Source organism: Puma concolor, chromosome E1 (genome assembly GCF_028749965.1).
Source record: "Puma concolor isolate L17-30 chromosome E1, mPumCon1.1.hap2, whole genome shotgun sequence".
NCBI classification, from domain to species: Eukaryota; Metazoa; Chordata; class Mammalia; order Carnivora; family Felidae; genus Puma; species Puma concolor.
Window position 1 is genome coordinate 15,591,438 of NC_141680.1, and position 18,989 is coordinate 15,610,426.

Genomic DNA, 18,989 nt, shown 5'->3' on the forward strand with positions numbered 1-18,989 from the left:
ACATTTATTAGATGGCATTCTATGTTAAGAAGAACCTTTATCTTCCCCCCATGTATTCATTTATTCAGTACAGACTTACGAACTCCTATTGTATTCAACAGGTTGTAATCTGTTTGCACTTTTATTGTGGTTTATAAATTATCTTAGATTGGCAAGTGTGAGATTTCTGCCAGCCTTTTGACAGGGTCCCCTCTCCCTTTGAGCACTTCCTTACCAACTGACACATTAAGATAGTCCAGGCTCGACTTATAATTTCCAAGCCCATAACAAGCCATCCTCCAAGGAGCCTTGGTTCTTTTTGGCATTCAGAAACCAAGATGTGCTAAGTGGGCTCACAGCTATTGTGCTGTTGCTGCTCCAAAGCTCTCTTGGTAGACAGACCTAGGCAAGACAGACAGACAGACAGACAGACACAGACACACACACTGCACAATATATGTATACTCCTACACCAACCAGATGTGAAGAGACAGTTTTCAAAAGAAGACATACCTAGACAAGAGATACAGGAAAAGATACTCTACTTCATGAATCAGGGAAATAGAAATCAAAACCACAATAAGACATCACCTCATTCATATCTGTCAGAATAGCAATTATCAAAAAGACTAGAAATAACAAGTGTTGGCGAGAATATGGAGAAAAGGGAACCCTTGTACAGCTGTTGGTGAAAATGTAAATTGGTGCAGCCACTATGGAAAACGCTATGCAAGCTCCTCAAAAAGTTAAAACTAGAACTACCATATGATCCAGCAATTCCACTTATGGGCATTTATCCAAAGAAAACAAAAGTAGTAACTTGAAAAGATAACTACACCCCCATGTTCACTGCAGCACTATTTATAATAGCCAAGATACGGAAACAACCTAAGTGTCCACCAATAGATGAATGCATAAACAAACTGTGGTACACACACACACACACACACACACACACACACACACACCACACCACACACACACACAATTATTCAGCCATTTAAAGAAAAGGAGGATCTTGCCATTTGTGAAAACATGGATAGGCTTCCAAGGCATTATGCTAAGTCAGACAAAGAAAGGCAATTACCATTTGATCTCTCATATGTGGAAATAAGCTCATAGATACAAAGAACAAACTGATTGGTGGTTGTTAGAGGCAAGGGGAAGGGGGTGGGAGAAATGGGAGAACTGTTTTTGTTTTTAGTTTAAATAAATTGAATAACAATAAAATAAAAATAAAATAAAATAGAACTTTATTTTTTTATCAATTTTCTTTATGTTTTTATTTTATTTTTGAGAGACAGATAGAGTGTGAGTGGGGGAGGAGCAGAGAGAAAGGGAGAACACAGAATCTGAAGCAGGCTCCAGGCTCTGAGCTGTCAGCACAGAGCCCAAAGCGGGGCTCGAACTCACAGACTGTGAGATCATGCCCTGAGCCAAAGTTGGATGCTTAACCAACTGAGCCACCCAGGCGACCCAATAAAATAGAACTTTAAAACCCCAAACTAATTATCTATATCTGTATCTACATCTACCTATCAAAAACATTGAGTTCACTCTGAAACCTCCAGTTCCAATCCAGAATCACAGATTTCTCCCTTGGCTAGCTCTCACTGCCCTCAACATATTTATTAAATCAATTCCCCTCATATGTCACCACCTGCCACTGCTGCACCCACGGACATCCTCCTCCCGATGCTCAAGTTCCATACCTAGTTCTAAGATTACCACCATCCCATTACAAACAAGCACCCTCCTCTCCCCATTGGTTCTGACACTCATGCTGGGCTATCACCACTTCTTGCAGACCCCCTCCTTATTCTGCTTGGCCTCCCTCCTTATCCCACCCAGTCTCCAACAACATGCTGCTGTCCCCTGACCCCCACACTCCCAGATGGCTTCATCCCTTGCTCAGGATCCAACGGCCACACAGACTCTTGCCTCACCCTACTCAGGCTCCGACAACCCATTCTGGGCCGCAGCCATTCTCCCCTCGTGTGTGTTCTCCTTACCTGCTGGGGCTCCAGCACCCTGTCCAGCTCACAAAGACCCCGTCCTCACTTTGTTTGGGCTAATACCTGGTTCCAGACCACCACCACCACCACCCCTCCCTTGTAAACACCTACCTTGCTTGACCCCACCTAATGGTTTTGGACCCAATTATACAGGAAGGAAGAGAGCAGTAACAGTGTTTATATTGTCATTCCACTACCAAGATGATTTCCATCGATTCACCAATTATTGATAAATATGCATGGTGAGATTTTTGGAATGATACTCATTAAATCATAATATAGTTATTTCTAGGTTGTATCAATTTTAGACCATTTTTTCCCCTTCTTTGTACCTTGTTTTGCATTGCTTGAATTGGTGATTCTGTGTGTTGTTTTTATTAAAATGATCGTCTTCTCTAAAAATCTGAATACACAAAGAGCTACAAATATATTCTAAGGAACACTGGTGATAAACTTTAAATAGTGAAATACTGTGTAATATTAAATGTTAACTAAATTAAAGTAAACTTATACAATGACATGCTAAGTAATATATGACATAGAGGTTTATCTAGGAACATGTAAAACAACAACCATAAACTTAAAAAAGAATTTTATAAAACTATATTATGAAGTTTTTTTTAAGGAAAATACAAATTTATAAGTACTCATGTTTACAGAAAAATTCTGGAAGGATTACAACAAAATGTTACTAATAGTTACTTCTAGGCAGTGGGATTACAGTTATTTTTATTTATGTGAATTTTATAATGTACGTATGACAAAAGTCTTTTTTACAAAGCACCAGGACAAGGGGCGCCTGGGTGGCTCAGTCAGTTGAGCGTTCGACTTCGGCTCAGGTCATGATCTTATGGTTCATGGGTTCGAGCCCCGTGTCAGGCTCTGAGATGATAGCTCAGAACCTGTAGCCTGCTTCGGATTCTGTGTCTCCCTCTCTCTCTGCCCCTCCCCTGCTCATGCGCTGTCCTCTCTCTGTCTCAAAAATGAATATAAACATTAAAAAAAAAATTTTTTTTTCAAAGCACCAGGACAAGAACACAAAATTCTATCAGGGTGAAAATAATAACAGGAACTAAGTTCACTGTCAACCTAGAATTCTATACTTAAACTGAGAGTGAAACAGACATTTTTATTTTTTAAATTTTATTTCTTTGTTTAAGTAATCTCTACACTCAAAGTGGGGTTCATGGGGCACCTGGGTGGCGCAGTCGGTTAAGCGTCCAACTTCAGCCAGGTCACGATCTCACGGTCCGTGAGTTCGAGCCCCGCGTCAGGCTCTGGGCTGATGGCTCGGAGCCTGGAGCCTGTTTCTGATTCTGTGTCTCCCTCTCTCTCTCTGCCCCTCCCCCGTTCATGCTCTGTCTCTCTCTGTCCCAAAAATAAATAAAAAACGTTGAAAAAAAAAATTAAAAAAAAAAAAAAAAAAAGTGGGGTTCAAACTCATGACCCTGAGATCAAGAGTCACACATTCTACCGAGTGAGCCAGCCAGGAGTCCGGCAACAGACATTTTTAGATGACAGATTTTTATCATTCACAAACTTTCTCCATAAGAGCTGCTCAAAGATATTCTTCAGGAAAATGAGAACTGAACTAAAAAGGAAGGAGTATGATGAAGGAGACAAACGGGAGCTAACAAACTATGGGTAAATATAAGTAATGGCTGTCTGTGTAGAGAATGCTAATCAGAAGAAATAAAAACAAAATTGAACACTAAACACAGATCATTTTGAGACCTTTGTTTTATTTGAGAGGATGGTAAAAATACTGACCTATTTTAGAATTTCTGTTAATTTACATATGGATTTTTAAATTTTTTTTTTTTTACATTTATTTTTGAGAGACAAAGTGTGACCGGGGGAGGGGCAGAGAGAGGAGACACAGAATCCAAAGCAGGCTCCAGGCTCCGAGCAAGCTGTCACCACAGAGCTGGATGCGGGGCTTGAACACATGAAACATGAGATCATGACCTGAACTGAAGTCGGACACTCAACTGACTGAGCCACCCAGGTGCCCCCAGGATTTTTTTTAAATGTGAGAGTACCCACAAAAAACAAACAAACCAAACAAACAAAAACACAGCACAAATAGAATGTCTCTCAAACCAGCAGAGGCAAAAAAGAGGATTAAGGAAAAATCCAATCAATCCAAGGCAAGAAAAAAATAAATCAAAAAACATGGTGAAAACACAAAAATTAGAAAAAATCAATAATAAGTTAAGCAGAATAAACTCACCAACTAAATCTCAAAATGATTTCTAGGGGCGCCTGGGTGGCTCAGTCGGTTGAGCGTCTGACTTCGGCTCAGGTCATGATCTCACGGTCCGTGAGTTCGAGCCCCATGTTGGGCTCTGTGCTGACAGCTCAGAGCCTGGAGCCTGTTTCAGATTCTGTGTCTCCCTCTCTCTCTGACCCTCCCCGTTCATGCTCTGTCTCTCTCTGTCTCAAAAATAAATAAAACATTAAAAAAAAATTTTTTTTTAAATGATTTCTAAAACTATATGCTGCTGGGGCGCCTGGGTGGTGCAGTCGGTTAAGTGTCTGACTCTTGATCTCGGCGCAGTCATGATCTCACAGTTCATGAATTCGAGCCCCACATCAGGCTCTGTGCTGATGGCACAGAGCCTGCTTGGGATTCTGTCTCTCCTTCTCCCTGCCCCTCCCCTGCTTGTGCATACTCTCTCTCTCTCTCAAAATAATAAAACATTTAATATTTTTTAATAAAAATTAAAAAGTAAATAAATAAAAGTATACACTATTTATAAAAGACACCCAAGATTAAGAACAGAAGTTGAAAGTTAAAAGAAGGACAATGATATAGCAAACAAATATAAAGCAAAAGTTACTTGGAAATGTACAGATAATACTATTGTAACATACACTGACATACCCTTAAGATGGGAATGCTTGCCATATTTGTTTCTCATGTGTTCTGTGACTGAAAATAAAGACCTTAAAAGCCTCTCCCCAACAAAAAGGTCCTATTTTAGCAACGGTTAACAGTGTGCTCACCGCTGCACCTCTAGCGTGTAGCATCTGTAAGTCCTCACCATGCTCTGTATTGGCTGAATAATTTACGATGAAAGATTCAAGGTTGTAGAAAAGGAGCAGTGTTACATAATTAAATACAGCTCTTTTGCTCTTTATAAGTGACCCCTTTTCATTAAAAGATGCTTTAAAAGAGAATGCTAAAAACAGGGCTTCTGAAGAGATTAGAAATAAGAGTTCTGTGTTTGGCTTTAATCTCCTGCTTTGAAATTTCCAATTTGTTTCCATATTTCTCTCCCTTTGGTGCCATGTTTTAGTCACCCGAGTTCAAATCTCAATAGCTGTAAACTCTTAGCTGGAAGCTCATCATTGTCTTTTTGAAATTCCTAAGTGAATTTTGGTATCCAAAGGACTTCTCTGTTCAAAAATTAGTCCCCATTCCAAAACACAATAAAACCAAAGAAAACTCTAAAAAGCAAAAATAACCCACCACATACCTTCCATCTTTCAGAGTGTTAACAATAAATCGGTTAATCTGGCAAATACAGTTGCTAGACAATTGTTCTCCCTCAACAAGATGGTTCAACTGTGTTGCCAACATGAAAGCTGAAAAGCACAAAGATTTCTTTAGTTCCCACAACATTTCAGTCATAACAATCTGAACTAGCACTGATCACACGTGGACTAGCAAAGAAAAACAATGCCTTGAATGTTTCTGAAACTAAAACTATTCAGATTCTGCACAGTGAAAAACAGTATGATTTACTATGCATTAAACATCTGCTGCTACTCTGAAATGTAAGAATTTCTTAAATTGCCCAGAATCATTTTTTCCATCATTCAGGTTTCATGATGAAGACTAAAAAAATCTTTTCTACGTTCTTCACCTTGTGACTAGAGATAGCAAGCACATATTCTGAAAACTGTCTTTCTTGCTTGTGAAGTTTCCAACACTGAAATAAAAGCCTAAAAAGGCAAGTATAGGACAGCTAACCCATTATATTCACTAAATGTCAATATCATCCTGAGGGAAATTAATCAAAGAAAACAGCGCACCAGTTAGAGAAAATTAATTAAGCCAAGTGGCAGCTTTCCACTAGATCCAGTCTATTGTTAGAATGCTCTCTGCCGGCTGCAATTCTGTCTGAATGAAGTGCACGGTCAGGCAAATGTACACTTCTGAAATGCCCCAAATTATTGCAACCAAAGTGCTGGATGTGCTTTTATTATTTGAATACAAATTCCTGGATTTATACATCATACTCACAGGAGAGAGTGTTCAATCCATCACTCATAAGCAGTCGATAACGGGGTGGACTATTCCCTGTAGTGATGGGACGGATGTTCTAAGATAGAAAACATGATTCATTAGACAGACTGTCTCCCCAGTCCCCAGAGATAATTACTTCTAAGTGGCAGCAGAGTGGGTCTGTCATTATTTCAGCAAACACTGAACTGCTTGCCCATTCTCCTGACACCTACGTCCAAGCAAAAGAAACTTGGATATGACGATTTTCCCACCAGCTTCTCTCTAACATTATTAAGCACAACACAGATGAGAATAAAATGAGTTGCCAATACTCGTGTTCTCTCTCCCCAGCTCAAATTTAATTGAAAATCAATTAAAAAAAAAAAAAAAAGAATGATAAGGCACCTAACAATGCAAGGTGCTATGTAGAAAACATGTTAAAAATACAAAACAAAAAAAACAAAAAATCCTTGCCCTGAAGGGGCTTACAAGTGTGGTGGAGACAAAGGCAAAGAGATATAAGAGATGTGTGCACATGACATGGGGGCACAGCCAAGGCATTTATCACAACTTACAGGAAATCAGAAGCTGCTCTCCACAGGAAGTGAAATACAGAAACGGAGCCTTATGATGACCAGCAGCGAGTCTGGGAGTCACAAGGAGATCACCAGGCCTACTGACTCAGAATCCACAGAATGATCCAGGATCCTGCTTCTATTCATTTTTTAAGTTCCCACTAAAATTTGAAACACCTTTGGAGTACTTGGGTGGCTCAGTTGGTCAAGCATCCAACTCTTGGCTTTGGCTCAGGTCATGATCTCACAGTTTGTGGATTCAAGCCCTGCATCGGGCTCCATGCTGAGAGTGCGCAGCTTGCTTGGGATTCTCTCCCTCTCTCTCTGCCCCTCCCCTGCTCATTCTGTCTCCCTCTCTCAAAAATAAATAGATAAACTTAAAAAAAAAATTTGGAAAACCCTTAAATGGGGGCGCCTGGGTGGCTCAGTTGGTTGAGTGTCCGACTTTGGCTCAGGTCATGATCTCATGGCTGAGCCCCGCGTCGGGCTCTGTGCTGACAGCTCAGAGCCTGGAGCCTGCTTCAGATTCTGTCTCCCTCTCTCTCTGCCCCTCCCCCACCACTCACACGCTGTCTCTCTCTTTCAAAAATAAACAAACATTAAAAAAAGATTTTTTTTTAATTTTAAATGAATGATAGGGTTAATGAAGAATTTTAAGCAGACACATTCATTGTAGGCCCATATAAGGCAGATTTAAGAAAGACAAACCTCAGGGCAGGAAGAAAAAAGTAAGGAGGCAATACTAATGATGTGTAGCACTATAGCCTCCATCAATTATGGCAAGAATAGAAAGGCGAAGGCTCAAATCTAAACCCCCAAGTCTAACTCTGGCTAACTTATATTGAAGAAGAAAAAAACCCAGCCCTAGCTGCTCTCCTGCAGTTACTACAGAACAGGCCTATTTTTTGTGATGAGGGAGAGAATTTCCTAAAATGGACATGAAATTGACACGTGCTTCATCAAACATAATGTATAATTACATAGAAGTTTTTAAAATGCTTGACATAAAACATACACAGGTACTCACAATGACCTGGAGGACAGGTTTTATGGAAGTGTCTCCCTGTTGCATTATGGCCTGAAAGAGTAAACACAGAATGAGATCTACATTCAAATTATGACCAAATCTGACATATTTTTACAGTTTGGTATTTGTAATAAACCACAGATAACATTATTAAAGAGACTTTTTGGAGCATGTCATCTGAAAATCTAATAAAGTTTTATCACTTGGATAAAATCATAAAAGCATAAAAGTGCAATACTTGGCTTAACAAGAATACAATTACTGCATCCAAAATACAGGCATCACATTTGTGCTCATTATTCAGAACAGCACATTAATTTGCCTATAGGGCCCATTAATAGACAATTAGAGGGGCGCCTGAGTGCGCGTCTGACTTCAGCTCAGGTCGTGATCTCACGGTTTGTGAGTTCGAGCCCTGTGTCGGGCTCTGTGCTGATAGCCTGGAGCCTGCTTCGGATTCTGTGTCTCCTTCTCTCTCTGCCCATCCCCCACTTCCCTCTCTGTCTCTCAAAAATAAGTAAATAAATGGAAAAATAAAAAAAATAATAATTAGGTAAGTATGGGAAATCTTTAAAATAATATTATGCAGCCTTAAAGAGATGTGTATGTAACATTGGTTGCCTCTTTTGAGAGAACTGGCGAGTAGGGCCGTAGGTGGGAGGCAGACCTCACACTGAATCCAATTTTTATATCTTTTGCATTTTTTTTTTTTAAGTAAGCTTCACGCCCAGACAGAGCCCAATGGGGGACTTGAATTCACAATCCTGAGATCAAGACCTAAGCTAAGATCAAGAGTCGGACGCTCAACTGACTGAGCCACCTAAGCACCCAAAACCGTTTGGATTTTAAATCTCATGTCTCTGGGGCGCCTGGGTGGCGCAGTCGGTTAAGCGTCCGACTTCAGCCAGGTCACGATCTCGCGGTCCATGGGTTCGAGCCCCGCGTCGGGCTCTGGGCTGATGGCTCAGAGCCTGAAGCCTGTTTCCGATTCTGTGTCTCCCTCTCTCTCTGCCCCTCCCCCGTTCATGCTCTGTCTCTCTCTGTCCCAAAAATAAATAAACGTTGAAAAAACTAAATAAATAAATAAATAAATAAATCTCATGTCTCTATTAGCAATTATGAAAATAGTATCTACAAAAAACAGACCACCAATCAGGTTTTTAGTTTGTTTTTAAAAAGCCACCATTTAAAGGTAACCATCAGAGGGATCCCTGGCTGGCTCAGTCGGTGGAACATGCAACTCTTGATCTCAGGGTCGTGAGTTTGAGCCCCACATTGGCCCTGAAGCCTACTTATAAATAAAAAAGTAAAAAATCCGTTTAAGAAATTTAAAAAAATAAATAAAGGTAATCATCAGAAAAAAACCAACAGCAGTGAATACTGGTTCTCTGACCTCTGCTCTTGCCCATGCTGAAATAAACAGCACCACCAACGAAAAAACTGGACAAAAATACATAAACCTTTCAAATACTGGACAACAGGCAGAGCAAGACTGTGGTCCCTGAAAAAAGAGAAACGAATGAGGGGAACACTACAATCCTCCTGGCTTTCTGCATGGAGGCACTCTTGGATCACAGCGTGGAGAGGGAACCCAAGAAGAACGTGGCAGTCCTACTGAGCACAGAGTTCAGGGAGGCAACTTAGTTGGATTTCGTGGATGCAGAATGCCAGAAAAGACAAGCTACACAGAGTTAGAGCCTCAATAACCCACACAGGGGTTCCCAGGAGTCTCTGGCTGACTTCTAAGTTATGGATACACAAAATGAGACTCCACATGGCCAGGCAAAGATTAAGTATTAGCTATAAACTGAAAAATGAGTGGAGCTCACACAGGCTAGAACACAGCTGAGCTCTCACCAGCCTGAGTGGAGAAAACTCAATAAACACCTGCTGCTTTCAGTAGAAACCCCAGAAAGGTCATGCTTCAGAAACAGGACTAAACTAGACCCAAAGTAAAAGCTATTCTGGACCCATTCCAATCTCCAAGGGATCAGCTGATTTGCAAGTCAATCAATCAACAACCTGCCAAAACAACTCCATATTCTTTATAAAAAATTTTAAATATTCTGTGGAACAACATGGGAAGTAGGCAAAAAGTACTTCTGCCACATACTGGAGTACTGGCTGTCACCACTTGTGCAACTGTTTGAGCTGTGAGTTGAACTAGCCACTTTTTTCTCGGAACATCATTTTTACTTGAAAGGCCAAATGACAAACTGGTTATTCAAACTTTGGAACCGAGTAAATCTTTTCTCAAAAAATAAATAAAGTGACGGGCACTTAGGTGGCTCAGTCAGTTATGCATCTGACTTCTGCTCAGGTCATGATCTCGCAGTTCACTGAGTTAGAGCCCTGCAGGAGCCCGCTTCAGATCCTCTGTCCCCTCCTCTCTCTGCCCCCCACCCCCCCGTCGCGCTTGTGCACGCTAAACATTAAAAAATCAAAGAAAAGTATTCTAAGATCAAAACATTCAATGGTGAGTACAGCATAACATGGAGACTTGTCCAATTGCTGTGCTGTACACCTAAAACATTAATATAACATTGTGTATCAACCATACTTCAATTAAAAAAGAGAGAGGGGGCTCCTGGGTGGCTCAGTTAGTTAAGCATCTGACTCTCGATTTTGGCTGAAGTCACAATCTCAAGGTTTGTGGGATCGAATCCCTCATAGGGCTCTGCAATGATAGTGCAGAGCCCGCTTGGGATTCTCTCCCTCTCTCTGCCCCTCCCCTACTTGTGCTCTGTCTCTGTTTCTCAAAATAAATAAAATGAAGAAATAAAAAATAAATTATAAAAAAACAAGAAGAGAACCACCATGTTTTAGACTATTTGTGTCCCACCTCCCCAAATTCATATGTTGAAGCCCAAACCCCCAATGTGATGACATTAGAAGGTGGGGCCTTTGGAGGTAATTTGTTTTAATAAGGCCATGAAGGTGGAGCCCCCACATTGGAATTCATGCCCTTAGAAGAAGAGACACCTTGGGGCACCTGGGTGGCTCAGTCATTTGGGCATGGCAGCAGGGGTGTCAGCACAGAGTCTGCTTGGGTTTCTCTCCCTCTCTCTCTGTCCCCCCCCCCCAGCTTGCACGCACACACATGCGCTCTCTCTCTCTCTCTCTCTCAAAATAAACAGACATAAAAAAAAAAAAAAAAAGGAGAGAGACACCAGAGCTCTCTCTTCCCATATACAAAGAAGAGGTCATGTGGGCACATGGTGAGATGGTAGCTGCAAGCCAGAAACACAGCCCTCACCCAGAAATGAATCTGCTGACACCTCAATCTTGGGTTTCCCAACCTCTGGAGTTGTGAGAAACCAATCTGTTGTCTACACCATCCAGTCTAAAGTATTTTGTAATAGGGGCGCCTGACTGACTCAGTTGGAAGAGCATGTGACTCTTGATCGCGGCGTTGTGAGTTCAAGCCCCACATTTGGTGAAGCAAATACTTAGAACAACAGAACTTGAAGAAAAAAAAAAGTGTTTTGTAATGGTTTGTCCAAACTAAGATGAACTGCTCTAAAGCACTCCTTAAAAAAAAGTATAGCTCATAAATCAATAGTGGAAATCAATTCAAATCATAAAAAAATACTCAAATAATCCACAAGTCAGGAAAAGCTAAACAACAAAACAACAACCAACAGATGGGACAAAGAGAAAACAAGTAACAAAACAAAAAACTTACACCCAAACATGTAACTATACTAAGTACAAATGGTTCAAGTACTCCAAGTAAAAGGCAAAAATTGTCAAAATGAATAAGATCCAACTATCTGCTGTCTACAAGAACTGCACTTCAAATATAAAGACACAGGTTAAAAATTAAACACTGGAAAAAGCTGCATCATTACTGGCAGGCAAAGAAGGCTTCAGGACAAAGAATATTACCAGGGATAAAAAAGGACATTTCCTAATAATGGGGTTGATTCCTGTAGAAGGCACAACAATGATAAATATATACACCTAATAACAAAGTTTCAAAAGACATGAAGCAAAAATCTACAGAGTTAAGAGAAATAGACAAGTCCATCATTATAATTGGTGGTCTCAACTTCCTTCCCTCAGGATGGAAAAAGCAAAGAGATAAAAAAAAAAAAATATGTAGAACATAAAAGATTAAACTATTAACCAACTTGACCTAATTAGATCATCTAACAATTGCAGAATAAACATTCTTTTTAAGTGCCCCTGGAACATTTTCATCAAGGTTCCATAAGTTGGGCAATATAACAAGTCTCAATGAATGTTAAAAGACTGAATTCAGAGAGCACGTTATCTGACCACACCGGAATGAAACTAAAAATCCTAACAATAGGATATCTACAAAATTTCCAAATACTTGGGAACTAAGCAGTAAACTTCTATTTTTTTTAAATCCAACGTGGGGCTCAAAATCACAACCCCCGAGATCAAGAGTCGCATGCTCTACCTACTGAGCCAGCCAGGTGCCCCGTGAACAATGAACTTCTTTAATAACCCATCTATTGAGAAAGAAATCACAAGAGAAATTAGAAAGTATTATTAACAGAATGAAAATGAAAATACAATCTATCTAAACTTATAGGATTTGCTAGAGTAATGCTTCAAGGGAAAATTACAGCTTTAATGCTTAGAGAAGAAAAATATCCAAAATCAATTATATAACCTTCTACCAGAAGAAGCCAGAAAAGAATAAACTAAACTCAAGCACACAGAAGGAAGGAAATAATAAAAGAGCAAAAAATCAACAAAATAGAAAATGGATAAACAACAGGAAAAAACAATTGAACTAAAAGCTGGTTCTTTGAAAATATCAATAAAATTGATAAACCTCTAGCTAGTCTGGCCAAGAAAAAGAAACAAATATTCTCAATATCAGAAATGAAAAATGCATCACTATATATCATATACATTAGATTATATATACAAGAGATAATGGAATATTAGGAACAACTTTATGAAAAAGATAAAATGGCTAAGTCCCTTGAAAAACACAAATTATCAAAACTGACATACAAAATGCAGAGAATCTAGACAGTACCATAACCATTAAAAAAAACCTGATTTTATAATTTAAAATATTCCAACGGAGGGGGTGTATGCGTAGTTCAGTGGGTTAAGCATCCAATTTGATCTCAACTCTGGTCTTGATCTCAGGGTCATGAGCTGAAACCCCATGTTTGGCATACAGCCTACTAAAAAAAAAAGTTGGGGGAGGTTTCCTGGGTGGCTCAGTCAATTAAGCACCAAGCTCTTGATTTTGGCTCAGGTCACGATCTCATGGTTCTTGAGATCGAGCCCCACATCAGACTCTGGGCTGACAGCACAGAACCTGCTTGGGATTCTCTCTCTCTCTGCCCCTCCCCTGCTCGTGTGCTCTCTCTCTCAAAATAAATAAATATATATTTTTTAATAAAGAAAAAAAAATACTAATCTTGCATAAACTGTCAAGAAATAGAAGAGAACACTTTTGAACTCATTTTATGTCATTAGGTTTACCAGACAGAAAAAAACAAAGTCGTTCTAAGAGAAAAAACACAGATCTATATTCCACTACAAAATAAAACTACACATTCACTAGGATGGTTAAACTTAAAAAGACTGACAAAATTAAGTGTTGGCAAAGATATGGAGCAACTAGAATTCTCACAATCGATTTAGAGAAGTCTAGCAATTTCTTATGAACATTCACTGAACATGTAACTCAGCAATTACATTCCTAAGTATTTATCCCAGAGAAATAAAAATATATTTCTACAAAAAGATTTGTATGTGAATGTTCACAGCATCTTCATTCGTAATGGCCAAAAAATGAAAATAACCCAAATGTTTAACAACAGGTAAATTAAACAAATTGATTATTCACAAAAGGCAAAAAAAGGCTCAAACTATTGAAACAACATGGATAAATCTCAAAAAACATTTTGCTAGACAAAGAAGCCAGACACACATTTATATGAAGTTTTAGAATAGTCAAGGGGCACCTGGGTGGCTCAGTCAGTTAGGCGTCCGACTCTTGGTTTTGGCTCAGGTCATGGTCTTGCATTTCGTGGGTTTGATCCCCGCATTGGGCTCTGTGCTGACAGTGCAGAGCCTGCTTGAGATTCTCTCTCTCTGCCCCTTCCCTGCTTGCTCTGTCTCTCTCAAAAATAAATAAACTTAAAAAAAAAAAAAAAAGAACAGTTAAAACTAGGGGTGCCTGGGTGGCTCAGTTGGTTAAGCGTCCGACTTCAGCTCACGAGTTTGAGCCCCGCATCAGACTCTGTGCTGACAGTTCAGAGACTGCAGCCTGCTTTGGATTCTGTGTCTCCCTCTCTCTCTGCCCCTCCCCTGCTCACACTCTGTCTCTCAAAAATAAACACTAAAACAAAAATTTGTAGGATAGTTAAAACTAACCTATAAAGATAAAAAACAGAAGTTAAAACTCTGGTTTGCCTAGGTTGGCATTACGAGATGGGGAATTTGCCAAAGCTTGTCAAACTGCACACATCTTGAGCTTTGTTATATATATTTATTATACATATCAATATCACAGTTCTATGGTGTGTAAATCACACTGAATTTCAATACAGTTTGAATTTTTAAAAGTTTCTAGGGAACAGAACTGGGGCAGGGTGGGGCCAAACATCAATAATTTCATCAAACACCTTCCTGTTCTATTTCATTTAAAAACCACATGCATGAAATTATAGCAGAAAACTTTCCCAACCTGGGGAAAGAGACAGACATCAAAAATCCAGGAGATACAGAGAACTACCATTTAGATTCAACAAAACCAACCATCAACAAGGCATATCATAGTCAAATTCGCAAAACACACAGGCAAGGAAAGAATTACGAAAGTGGCAAGGGAAAAAAAGTCCTTAACCTATAAGGGAAGACAGATCAGGTTCGCAGCAGACCTATCCACAAAAAGTTGGCAGGCCAGAAAGGAATGGCAGGATATATTCAACGTGCTGAATTGGAAAAATACGCAGCCAAGAATTCTCTATCCAGCAAGGCTGTCACTCAAGATAGGAGAGATAAAGAGTTTCCCAGACAAACAAACACTAAAGGAGTTTGTGACCACTAAACCAGCTCTGCAAGAAATTTCCAGGAGGACTCTCTGAGGGGAGAAAAGATGAAACAAAACAAAAAGGACCAAAAGCAACAAAGACTAGAAAGGACCAGAGAACACCACCAGAAACTCCCAACTCCACAGGCAACACAATGGCAGCAAATTCCTATCTTTCAGTACTCACTGTAAATGCCAATGCACTAAATGCTCCAATCAAAAGTAACAGAATGGATAAGAAAACAAGATCCATCTCTATATTGTTTACAAGAAACCCATTTTAGACCTAAAGACACCTCCAGATTGAAAGTATCTTCAAAGGGGCACTAAGGAATCTACTCCTGAAATCACTGTTGCACTACATGCTAACGAATTTGGATGTAAATTTTATTTTTTTTTTTTAATTTTTTTTTTTTCAACGTTTATTTATTTTTGGGACAGAGAGAGACAGAGCATGAACGGGGGAGGGGCAGAGAGAGAGGGAGACACAGAATCGGAAACAGGCTCCAGGCTCTGAGCCATCAGCCCAGAGCCTGACGCGGGGCTCGAACTCGCGGACGGCAAGATCGTGACCTGGCTGAAGTCGGACGCTTAACCGACTGCGCCACCCAGGCGCCCCTGGATGTAAATTTTAAAAAAATAAAAAAGAAAATTAAAAGAAAAAATGAAAAAAAAAGAAAAAAAAAAGTATCTTCAGATGGAGAACCATCTATCATACTAATGGTTGCCAAAAGAAAGCCAAATAGCCATACTTGTATCAGACAATCTAGATTTTAAAATAAAGACTGTAACAAGAGATGAAGAAGGGCATTACATTACAATTAAGGAGTCTATCCACCAAGAAGATCTAACAACTACAAACATTTATGCCCCCAACATGGAACTCCCAAATATATAAACCAATGAATCAGAAACATAAACTCATTGACAATAATACCATAATAATAGGGGACTTCAACACCCCACTTATAGCAATGGACAGATAATATAAACAGAAAATCAACAAGGAAACAATGGCTCTGAATGACACACCAGACCAGATGGACTTAACAGATATATTCAGAACATTTCATCCTAAAGCAGTAGAATACGCATTTTTCTTGAGTGCACACAGAATATTCTCCAGAACAGATCACATACTGGGACACAAATCAGCCCTTAACAAGTACAAAAAGATTGAGAACATACCATGCATATTTCCAGACCACAATGCTATGAAACTCAAAATCAACCACAATAAAAAATTCGGAAAGACAACAAATACTTGGGAGATTAAAGAACATCCTACTAAATAATGAATGGGTTAGCCAAGAAGTTAAAGAGGAAATTAAGAAGTACATGGAAGACAATGAAAATGGTAACACCGCAGCCCAAAACCTCTGGGACGCAGCAAAGGCAGTCATAAGAGGGAGGTATACAGCAATCCAGGCCTTCCTAAAAAAGAATAAAGGTCTCAGGTATACAATCTAATTTTACATCTTAAAGAGCTGGAAAAAGAACAGCAAATAAAACCCAAAGCCAGCAGAAGACAGGAAATAGTAAAGATTAGAGCAGAAATCAATGATATCAAAACCAAAAATATAGAATAGATCAATGAAACCAGGAGCTGGTTCTTTGAAAGAATTAACAAAATTGATAAACCCTAGCCAGTTTGATCAAAAAGAAAAAGGAAAGGACCCAAATAAATAAAATCAAGAATGAAAGAGGAGAGATCACAACACGGCAGAAAGACAAACAATAATACGAGAATATTATAAGCAATTATATGCCAATAAATTGAGCAATCTGGAAGAAATGGACAAATTCCTAGAAACATATAAACTACCAAAACTGAAACCAAAACTGTGAAGAAATCGCAAATCTGAACTGAATTAGTAATCAAAAATCTCCCAAATAAACAAGAGTCCAGGGCCAGATAGCTTTCCAGGGGAATTCCATCAACCATGTAAAGAAAGGTAAGACCTATTCTTTTGAAGCTGCTCCAGAAAATAGAAATGGAAGGAAAACTTCCAAACTCATTCCATGAGGCCAGCATTACCTGATTCCAAAACCAGACAAAGACCCCACTAAAAAGGAGAACTACAGAAAAATTTCCCTGATGAACAGGGATGCAAAAATCCTCAACAAGGTACCAGCCAGCCAGATCCAACAACACATTAAAAGAATTATTCACCACGATCAAGTGGGATTTATACCTGGGACTCAGGGCTGGTTCAATATCTGCAAATCAATCAATGTGATACATCACATTAATAAAAGAAAGGACAGGAACCACATGATCCTCTCAGTAGATAAAGAGAAAGCATTTGACAAAATACAGCATCCTTTCTTAATAAAAACCCTTAAGAAAGTAGGGATAGAAGGATCATACCTCAAGATCATAAAAGCCATATACAAAAGACCCACCACTAATATTATCCTCCATAGGGAAAAACTGAGAGCTTTCCCCCTAAGGTCAGGAACATGACAGGGATGTCCACTCTTGCCAGTTATTCAACACAGTATTCGAAGTCCTGGCCTCAGCAGTCAGACAACACAAAGAAATAAAAGGCATCCAAATCGGCCAGGAGGAAGTCAAACTTTCACCTTCACAGAAGACATGATACCCTATGTGGAAAACCCAAAGATTCCACCAAAAAATTGCCAGAACTGATCCATGAATTCAGCAAAGTTGCAGGATATAAAATCAATGCAGAGAAATCGGTTGCATTTCTATACACTAATAATGAAGCAGCAGAAAGAGAAATCAAGGAATTGATCCCATTTACAATTACACCAAAAACAACAAAAATACCTAGGAATAAACCTAACCAAAGAGGAGAAAAATCTACACACTGAAAACTATAGAAAGTTTATGAAAGAAATTGAAGATACCAAAAAATGGAAAATATTTCATGCTCACTGATTGGAAGAAAAAATATTGTTAAAATGTCAATACTGCCCAAAGCAATCTACATGTTCAATGCAATCGCTATCAAACTAACACCAGCATTCTTCACAGAGCTAGAACAAACAATCCTAAAATTTGTATGGAACCAAAAAAGACCCCAAATAGCCAAATCAATCCTGAAAAAGAAAACCAAAGCTGGAGGCATCATAATCCCGGACTTCAAGATGTATTACAAAGCTGTAATCATCAAGACAGTATGAAACTGGCACAAAAACAGACACTCAGATCAACAGAACAGAATACAGAACCCAGAAATGGACCCACAAATGTATGGCCAACTGATCTTTCACAAAACAGGGAAGACTATACAATGGAATACAGTCTCTTCAGCAAATGGTGCTGGGAAAACTGGACAGCAACATGCAGAAAAATGAACCTGGACCACTTTCTTAAACCATACACAAAAATAAACTCAAAATAGATGAAAGACAAATGTAAGACAGGAAGCCATCAAAATCCTCAAGGAGAAAGCAAGCAAAAACCTCTTTGATCTTGGCCACAGCAACTTCTTACTCAACACGTCTCCAGAGGCAAGAGAAACAAAAGCAAAAATGAACTACTGGGACCTCATCAAAATAAAAAGCTTCTGCACAGCGAAGGAAACAATCAGCAAAACTAAAAGGCAACCACCAGAATAGGAGAAGATATTTGCAAACGACATATCAGATAAAGGGTTAGTATCCAGAACCTATAAAGAACTTACCAAACTCAACACCCAAAACACATATAATCCAGTGAAGAAATGGGCAAAAGACATGAATAGACACTTCTCCAAAGAAGACATCCAGACGGCTAACACATGAAAAAAGGTTCAATATCACTCATTATGAGGGAAATACAAATTAAAACCGCAATAAGATACCACCTCACACCTGTCAGAATGGTTCACATTAACAACTCAGGCAACAACAGATGTTGGCGAGGATGCAGAGAAAGAGGATCTCTTTTCCACTGCTGGTGGGAATGCAAACTGGTGCAGTCACTCTGGAAAACAGTATGGAGGTGCCTCAAAAATTTAAAAATAGAATTACCCCACGACCCAGCAATTGCACTAGTAGGTATTTATCCCAGGGATACAGGTATGCTGTTTTGAAGGGGCACATGCACCCCAATGTTTATAGTAGTGCTATCGACAACAAAGTATGGAAAGAGCCCAATGTCCATCGACAGAAGAAT

The 18,989-nt window shown here is 39.3% G+C and overlaps 1 protein-coding gene across 2 annotated transcripts in view; it reads right to left on the reverse strand.

Moving 5' to 3' along the window:
• The window catches only part of RPA1 (replication protein A1), a 74,346-nt gene that overhangs the window by 49,515 nt on the left and 5,842 nt on the right, over positions 1-18,989 (reverse strand). Inside the window, exons 2-5 of one of the 2 annotated variants that reach the window (XM_086686348.1) lie at positions 13,794-13,967; positions 7,831-7,881; positions 6,247-6,325; positions 5,477-5,585 (exon numbers count right to left, since the gene is read on the reverse strand). In XM_086686348.1, the coding sequence (XP_086542474.1) occupies positions 5,477-5,585; positions 6,247-6,325; positions 7,831-7,875 (233 nt within the window). In that variant the 5' untranslated portion in view covers positions 7,876-7,881; positions 13,794-13,967. The remainder of the gene's footprint in view (positions 1-5,476; positions 5,586-6,246; positions 6,326-7,830; positions 7,882-13,793; positions 13,968-18,989) is intronic. The other variant, XM_086686347.1, reaches the window with a different exon arrangement.